General features: G+C 31.5%; 1 protein-coding gene across 1 annotated transcript in view; it reads left to right on the top strand.

Annotated features, from left to right (window-relative positions):
* LOC136850824 (glycine receptor subunit alpha-4-like) overlaps positions 1-9712 on the top strand; it is a 93791-nt gene that overhangs the window by 53983 nt on the left and 30096 nt on the right. Inside the window, exons 2-3 of the mRNA XM_067124848.1 lie at positions 2290-2459; positions 7150-7306. Coding sequence (XP_066980949.1) covers positions 2371-2459; positions 7150-7306 — 246 coding nt within the window. The 5' untranslated portion in view covers positions 2290-2370. The remainder of the gene's footprint in view (positions 1-2289; positions 2460-7149; positions 7307-9712) is intronic.

Raw genomic sequence — 9712 nt, 5'->3', positions numbered from 1 at the left:
TAGATGAAACAAGCACAAGAGGCCATGAGTGTATATTACACAAGAGAGAGAGAGAGAGAGAGAGAGAGAGAGAGAGAGAGAGAGAGAGAGAGAGAGAGAGAGAGAGAGAGAGAGTATAAAAAATTCAACCCTGAACTATCTCTTACAGGAACTTTATTGAATGTGCTGCCTTTGAAGGTGCGTTCTCTACTTCAAAGAGTTATGTTGTTTTCCTAAAACTTCGTAACTTAAAAAAAAAATCCCCATTTTTCTTTTAATATCTTTTATGCTCAAACTATTGTTTCTGTTGTTTACAGTGTAATTCACTATAATGCCGTAAATTTATAAAGGAAAAACATTTGTTTGAAATGTTTTATATTTACTGATGGACAACAAATAAAAGCTTAATGATCCAAAATGATTTTAGATTTAGGCAGATCAATGTGCAAATTGTTTAGGAAACTCTTGGAAAGAAGGCTTAGAGTATTAATCGATAAAGAGAATTTTTTTGCTTTCCACTTTCCTCAGCCAGGAATGCTATACATTTGAATTAGAGCTGAGTGCTATACAGAGATAGCTATAATACCTATTTGAAAACAGTATAGTGATTTCTATGAGAGAAGTATCATGAAATTAGAATGAGCATTACTAGGGAATCTTTCCTAACACTGGGCAGGAATAATTTGATTCGTAGTCTCAAGGAACTGAAAAAGTCCAGTATACAGCTAAAGAATTGGGTTTACAACACAAATAATGTTTTGTTTATTGTCTCCGGAAAACAGTTGTCAGAAAAAAACCAGGTCAGCATTCTTATACTTAAATAAAAAAAAGGAGAAATTAGGTTATCTACGTCAGCAAGCATCAAAATATAAGCTAAAATAATGATGACAAACTTATATGTAGATTTAAGAATTCTAAGTCACATGCAAAAAAGTTATGAAGATAAAACGAAATCGGAAAATAATAAAAAAAATTTAAAAAAACGATATCAAGCCACCATAATTGGTTTTAACCAAACTACACGAAGAAGAAGAAGAAGAAGAAGAAGAAGAAGAAGAAGAAGAAGAAGAAGAAGAAGAAGAAGAAGAAGAAGAAGAAGAAGAAGAAGAAGGAGGAGGAGGTATTTGATTACATGTGATATTTGTTTTTTCCAAGGAATTTAACGATTTCCGATGGATCAATGGGGAAAACTTTCATTCTGTCGCCATTCATTAGGATAATACCAGCGAGACAAATCATTTCGCTGTGTGGCGAATATGAAGATTGCCTTTGCCTGATGCATCGTTAGATAAACAACTCTTTTCATTATTTTTTTTTAATATGACTGTCAGGAATTCTACTTTCGGATGGCTGTCAGTCCTAAATTATTAATTCTATTCACGACTATTGATACTAGTTAATATTAGTGATACGACTATTGATATCGGTTAATATTAGTGATACGTATAAGTGACTGAAACGAAATGGTTTTGGATGCGAGTCTTACTGAGTTTTAAATGAATTATCAGCCGTAAAACTCAGGTGTAGTAGAATTCAGGTGCATTAAAATTCAGGTGTATTTTGAAATCCTCTAGAGATAAAGAGATGTGTTAATATAAAGATCACCCAAAATATTACGTGCATCGTAATTAAACTGAAAAATGAAATTAAAAGTAATGAAAGGTATAGAGACTCAGAACATTCCTTTACCCAAGTACATTGAACAACAAGACAAGTGAATTACATAATATATAAACTCCAATCATAATTCAACATCAAGATATATCCATAAATTGAAGGTGAGAACTAGAGCAAGGTTAAGTTAAAAAAAGTTTAACAGCTTGGTGATGTTCCCAGTAGGGCTATTTTGCTTGACTTGAGGCATTGTACTTAATAATCAGTAAGTTGTGAATTGGAAAGCTTTGATAGTTATAATGAAAGAAAAAGTAGAAAAAATATGATTAGAGGGATGCAATTCATAAATGATATTAGGAGCAATAGCTATTTGTGGATAATAAAGTAAAAATAAAAAAAGAATTCAGATTTTTATCTGTTGAATTTCCTATCTTTTTACTTGAAACCTAATAATTATTTTCTTCTCGGTTATGTCAATCTTTTCCATCAGCATTCTAAATTACATTCAACTTCTTTTAATACAAATGCACGTTGTTAAAAGAAACAAATGATTTTACTAATAAGATACCTGAACACATCTCATACGCAGGAAATTTTTAAAAATGTAAATGCACATTTTTAAAAGAGAAACAAAAATTAGCTTATCAATAAGATATTTGGAATAAATTTCATACGCATAAATTTATTTCTTTCCAGCCCTCCGCTTCGAGTCGAATTGGACCTCGGGAGCAAATCGTAACCCAGTGGCAGAGGAACGCACCAAGTTCAAGGAGAGACATGAGAGGATTCGAGATAAGTCTACGGAGACTGTGCATACTATTTCACTTACTCTTCGCCTTTGCCTTGGTAGCCTGCGAGCCTCATGAGTAAGTACATTATAATACCCCTGTTGTGTTTACTGGCATTTTATTATTATTATTGTTATTATTATTATTATATTATTATTATTATTATTATTATTATTATTATTATTATTATTATTATTATTATTCTAACATAGGGTATCCTGATATGGTATTATTATTATTATTATTATTATTATTATTATTATTATTATTATTATTATTATTATTATTCTAACATAGGGTATCCTGATATGGTATTATTATTATTATTATTATTATTATTATTATTATCATTTTAACATAGGGTATTCTGATATGGTATTATTATTATTATTATTATTATTATTATTATTATTACTATTATTATTATTATTATTATCTTACCAAAGGGTATTCTGGCATAGTAATTATCAAAAAACATTTAAGAATAAAAAATGGTAAATGAGAAAATCCCAATAACCTTAACAATGTTCTTTTTTTAAATTACATCAGTCATATTTATATTGATATAAAAAAAGAAATTGTAAGAGAATCGCATACAAAGAGGAACACATGATGATTCATCGTCAGGCTTACCAGTTCAGAATGTCGATCTGGTTCGGATATGTCAACCGATTATTTATTCCAACGGTCTATTGACCATGCGGACTGAACTATAATTCTTTACGTCTAAATCTGTATCACACATAACATTACATTACATCAAAGACACGCATTCCATTCCCCAACCACAGAGGGTCATATGAATAATAGCTACTGCCCAAATATAGACATGTATCAAAACACAGTGACATTTCAAATTACTTCAAACGCGGTGGTGAGGCCATTGCAATTAGCTGGCCTGAAAAGTAAGTAGTAGTTCAGTAAGCTTGAAATGCCATAGGCTATATATTTCCGGAGTTTTGTAACATATCCGAAATGTTACAAATATTGAAGGGAAAAATACATTTTGATCTACCCACTTGGAGCCAAGGTTCATTCACTGTTTGGATACTATTTATGATATTATTATTATGCAGGAAGCTTTGACTCTTATTTCATTTATTTTGAAACTGAGATAATTCAGGAATTATAAGACAAAACCCTTTAACCTTTAAGTTCATTGTAGAGATACTCTTGACAATAATATCATGCAGGAAGTTTTGGAACCCATATTCCTTTCCTTAGAAATTAGATCATTCATGAAATATGTGACAATACCCATTACCCTTTAGTTCATTGTAGAATTATTATTATTATTATTATTATTATTATTATTATTCAGGAAGCTCAGGACTCCACTTTCCTTTTCTTAGACCATTTGATGATTCAAGAATTATAGGACAATACCCTTTAACCTTTAGCTCACTGTAGAAATGTTCTTTATATTATAATAATAATAATAATAATAATAATAATAATAATAATAATTATTATTATTATTATTATTATTATTATTATTATTCATGAGGATTTAGACTCCACTCTCAATCTCCTAGATCCTTTAATAACTGAAGAATTAAATGACAATAACCTTTAACCTTTACCGAATCAATAAGTCTTCCTATTTTTCTTTTTTCTGTTATCACTTTGTTTTCTCTTCCTTTATCCTTTACCTTCTTTCCTCCCCTTTATTGCTCTCCAGTTTGATTGATGAAATGAACAATATCCCTCTTGAAAGGAACAGTTGTTATGAATGGCTGTCAATTCTGATAACTTCCTTGTAAATCAAATATTGGTCGTAGTCGACACACACACACACACACACACACACACACACACACACACACACACACACACACATATATATATATATATATATATATATACATATATATATATATATATATATACATACATGTTGTATGTAAATATATATATATATATATATATATATATATATATATATATATATATATATATATATATATATATATATATATAGAAGGAATCATAGATCTTTGATGACAATAAATTTAAAGTAGGCTATTTTCCTTTACCACTTCCCCCACTATCCAATATTTCCTTGTTCTCTTCATCTCATCTTATCTTTTTACTTCCTGGATGGGAAGAGTTATAGCGGAGAATATGATGTTATATATCGTGAGCTGGCAGGCATTATATCACAATGTGCTTTCACGCAAGATGGACGTTTGTATTTAAAAAGCATGATTTATGTTGGGTTATTCAATCTTTTGAGTATAAAAAAAACAAAATTTTTTTTAGGCAAAACTCAGTGAAGTATTTTTATTTTTTCGATAAGGGCTTTCGTGATTATGGAGGACTATTAGTTTTAGTAAATTTATACTTCACTGAGTGAAAATTTAATAATTATTTAAAATAGATTTGCAGGTAAAGGATAAATTGTATATTTTTTGGCAGTAGTGTATTTTTGTTAAAAAAAAAAGTACGATAATATATGGAAATAACAACGCCTTTAAAATATTGTTTTTTTAAGAAAAGCTAATTTTAAGGAAAGAAATTAGTCAGTTTCAAACTACCATGTAAACACACACACATATACATATACATATATGTGTGTATATATATATATATATATATATACATATATACAGAACAAAGTCAATAATCATATCCTGATTTATAAACAATTTCAACTAATCCCTCTCTCAATCCAATACACGATTAGTCCATTTCACTCTATTTGTAATTTATTTAAAAAAAAAACAACATCAACTTTCTTTTCTGCGTACGAAGCACCACTTTGCCCTGATTGAGTTTTGGAGGAACTGCTTATCCAAAATAATTTATGGACCAATATTGGAAAATGTGAACCACAGAGATTTATGAAACCCGTTCCCTTGCTATTTATTGGCGTCATTCACAATGCATCCCCAAGGATACCGTACCCTGCGATTTTCGCAGTTCCTGTCATCCCGCAGACACCTGTTCTCTCTTATTTATTCCCCTTCCGAGGCGTTTGTCCTTCAATAAAAGAGGAAAACGATGAAAAAGAGAGAGAGAAAGGGAGGAGTTTTGCAGCGGAACGAGAAAGCAAACATCGATGAGAGGTGGGAAAGAGATGGTTAAAGGTGACGTGAAATTGTTATCCAAAGTGAATAGAAGAAGTTAAGTATGTGTCAAGAACGAGTTTAAATATTGCTTTCTGAAGAAAATGGAAAAAAACACGGATAATAGAAAAAACGAGGTGACATTTAGGTTATCATTATTCATTCAGGCTATAAGAAGTGATAAGACTGTCATAATATAAAATGTAAAAAAATTTAAATATTAATTTCTGAAGTAAATGACAAAGAGCTGAGAATAAAAGAAAGGAATGTTATGTTAATTTTAATGAAGCCCAAGAAATACATATATATATATATATATATATATATATATATATATATATATATATATATATATATATATATATATATATATATATATATATATATATATATATATATATATATATATATATATATATATATATATATACATACACACACACAACACACACACATATAAAACCCACAATTTCAGGTAAAGTGGGCTGGAAGCTACTCAAAACAAAGAAGCGTTAAGAAGTAAGACGTAAATGCCAGTTATAAGTCGACTTAGGCGTTTAATACCGAGAAATGTGAGGACGTTTAAACTTGCACTGAGAACCTGGATATTTATATTTCTTTTCTCTCTCTCTCTCTCCTTTTGTTTCCTCCTTGTTTACATTACCTAAGAAAAAAAAAAAAATATATATATATATATATATGTATATATGTATATATATATATATATATATATATATATATATATATATATATATATATATATATATATATATATATATATATATATATATATATATATATATATAAGATATGCTTGCATGTTTGCATGTGTACTGAAAATTTATAATAAATTATAAAGGGAATTCTTTACATCTTGATAACATTTTCCTCATATACAAACATTTGTATTATTAATTAGAACTTAAAATTTTTTATGAATAGTACTCTATCTATAAAGTCCCGAAAATTTTCCTTGTCTTCCAAATTACAAATCGTATCTAAACAACGAAAACAAACCATAACTTTCATGAACGTTTCCTTCCAAACTAAAAAAAAAAAGTCACACTACACCTCTTCGTAACCTGTCCTTTCCATCCAGGAAAAAAAAAAGCTATATGCTTACATAAATAACTTCTTTTTTCTTGCGTCTCCTTTCATGCTTGTTTGTGTTTCTTGAAATATGACCGACTTCAATTTATGTTACGCAACGCCCTGATTTTTTTTTCCCCTTTCAAAAGAAGATGCACGGATGGAAAGGAGAGGAGATATTTTTAGGGCCCCCTTTGTGACGAGATTCGAGTCCTGGTTACAGTTACTTCAGTAACATCCGTCCATTGTTCGCGATTCCCGACGACGCCGTCTGCATATTGACTTCTTTACCGCGCCTTTAAGGATTGCTCGAGACGGACGTACCGTATGCGCGTTTGCTTGCGTGTATGTATGTATGTATGTATGCATATAAATATATATATATATATATATATATATATATATATATATATATATATATATATATATACTATATATATATATATATATATATATATATATATATATATATATATATATATATATAGACACACATATCTAAAACAAACTAATCTCAACTTTACAGAAATGTGATGGAATCTCTCGTTATTCAACCTTCCTCTTTTCCATACATCAATCTAACATCCATATTCCTTTCTCCTCCTTCCCAGGGAGAGTCCTTCGACGGTGCTCTCCTTCAAGGACCTCATGCCGGAGAACCCCAAGGACTACGACAAGATGAGGCCGCCCAAAAAGCAGGGGAAACCCACCCGGGTCTTCTTCCACGTGACTGTCATGGGAATTGACTCCATCAACGAAAATTCCATGGTAAGAAATTCGTTATGTTTCTTTTATAATACACACATAGGGGTTGTAATGTAATGTAATTGTTGTCAGTGTTATTAGCACAGCTGCAACGCCTGTTGGAATAACAGAATGCTGCAATCTTAAAGAAACCCAGTAGAGAAGATAACCCACTTCATGAAAAAGAAGCGTAAAAGTGGAGTAAATACGATCATTGGGATATGCCAGAGAAAAGAAGTAAGGTGAAAACATTAACATATTTAATAAGATTCGTGCAGTGCAATGCAATGTGATGGTACGGGGTCGAAGACTCCATTGTCTAAAATGTAATGCGATTCTCTCTCTCTCTCTCTCTCTCTCTCTCTCTCTCTCTCTCTCTCTCTCTCTCTCTATATATATATATATATATATATATATATATATATATATATATATATATATATATATATGGGTATGTATATTTATGTATAAATATATATATACATTTATATATATTTATATATATATATAGATATGTATGCATGTATGTATGTGTGTGCGTGAGTGTGCGTAAATGCACAAGTCATAATTATGAGATATTTCAAAGTCAGGACAAGTGGATAATCTTGAGAAACATTAAAAAAAAAAAAAACCGAGCATTCAAAAGGGGCCCCTTGGGTACCCCTCTCATCATCTCCCACTCCAAATCTCTCCAATCACCAGAGCGTTAATGATTATCGTCGAATCTCTCAATAATGGAGCAAGTGACCTAGACGAATACTATAGAAAACCATTTCGACAAAAAATATAGCTACTTGAATAATAGCGCTGTATTGGGAATTGCTGGCAAAGTATATGGAAGCAGGAAGTGAAAATTGGACGTATCTTCCTTGTTTAGGCTCGTTGTCTCTCTAGGTTCCATTAAGACTCGCTGTCTCTCTTGGTCTCTTTCTCTCTAGGTTTCTTAAGGCTCGTTGGCTCTCTAGGTTCCTTCTGGCTCGTTGTTTCTCTAGGTTTCTGTTTCTCTAGGTTTGTTTAGTCTCGTTTTCTCTCTATGTTTCTTTCTCTCTAGGCTTGTTTCGGCTCGTTTGTCTAAGTTTCTTTCTCTCTAGGTTTGTTTAGGCTTGTTTGTCTCTCTAAGTTTCTTTCTCTCTAGGTTTCTTTAGGCTCGTTGTGTCTGTAGGATTGTTTAGGCTCGTTTTCACTCTAAGTTTCTTTCTTTCTAGGTTTGTTTAGGCTCGTTGTCTCTTTAGGTTCCTTCAGTCTCGTCTCTAGGTTTCTTTCTCTCTAGGCTCCTCGAGGTTCGTTGTCTCTCTAGGTTTCTTTAATCTCGTTGTGTCTCTAGGATTGTTTAGGTTCGTTGTCACTCTACGTTCCTTTAAGCTCGTTGTCTCGTTAATTTTTTTTTCTCTTTAAGTTGCTTTAGCTTCGTTGTGTTTCTTCGGGCTCGCTGTCTCTCAAAGTTCCTTTAGGCTCGGTGTCTCTCTGGGTTCCTTAATGTTCACTGTCTTCAGGCTCAAGACAACGACAGCTATAAATGTTGCTACAGGCAACTGTTTTTGGATGAAGACGTCTTGGTTTCGTCTCAGCCCAGAGAGAGAGAGAGAGAGAGAGAGAGAGAGAGAGAGAGAGAGAGAGAGAGAGAGAGAGAGGGAGAGATAGGATTCATCCGTCATACTCACAGCCAGTGTGATGCATCTGGACAAAAATTTGATCAGCATTCTCGGCCGAGTTAAAGAAATAGATTGAAGCAGAACTCTTACTTAATGTTGAACGCAGTGTTTTTATTTTACAGAATGTAATTACCAATTATTCCTGAAGTCATTTATCAGGTTATCAACCACTTCGTTTCGAATAAACGATAAACTGTTAATTGTTGTCAAAATTTTTTATGCTCTTATATTCAACGATAAACTTTTTTTAATATTCTTTTTTTTTTTTTTGCTTAAAAAAAATATTAATTTTGCTGAGAATCACCCTTGATATTTATCCTGTACAAGCTCAATATCATGCCAGTTAGTGCTCTCTCTCTCTCTCTCTCTCTCTCTCTCTCTCTCTCTCTCTCTCTCTCTCTCTCTCTCTCTCTCTCGTCACACACGCGCCTGAACTCTGTCATTAATAATATGTCATTAGTTGATTAAATGGCTCTTTAGTAAGCCACACGTAGCCCCAATAATCACTCACTGGATTTGATTATCAATCAGTGCCAGAAACTTTCACATAACAATTACTCTTACCAGTTCTCCTTTCTGGGGGAAGAGAGGAAATCAAGTTAATATGAAGCCTTTGATCTGATTACTGATGGAAAGAGAGAAACTGTTATATTCTGTATTCCCTTGTTCCCGTCTGGGCGTCTGTCTTAACACGAACAAATCCATATATATATATATATATATATATATATATATATATATATATATATATATATATATATATATATATATATATATA

Source organism: Macrobrachium rosenbergii, chromosome 22 (genome assembly GCF_040412425.1).
Source record: "Macrobrachium rosenbergii isolate ZJJX-2024 chromosome 22, ASM4041242v1, whole genome shotgun sequence".
In the NCBI taxonomy this organism is placed as follows: domain Eukaryota; kingdom Metazoa; phylum Arthropoda; class Malacostraca; order Decapoda; family Palaemonidae; genus Macrobrachium; species Macrobrachium rosenbergii.
The sequence above is the reverse complement of the archived record's forward strand: the minus strand, read 5'-3'. Positions and strand labels throughout refer to the sequence as shown.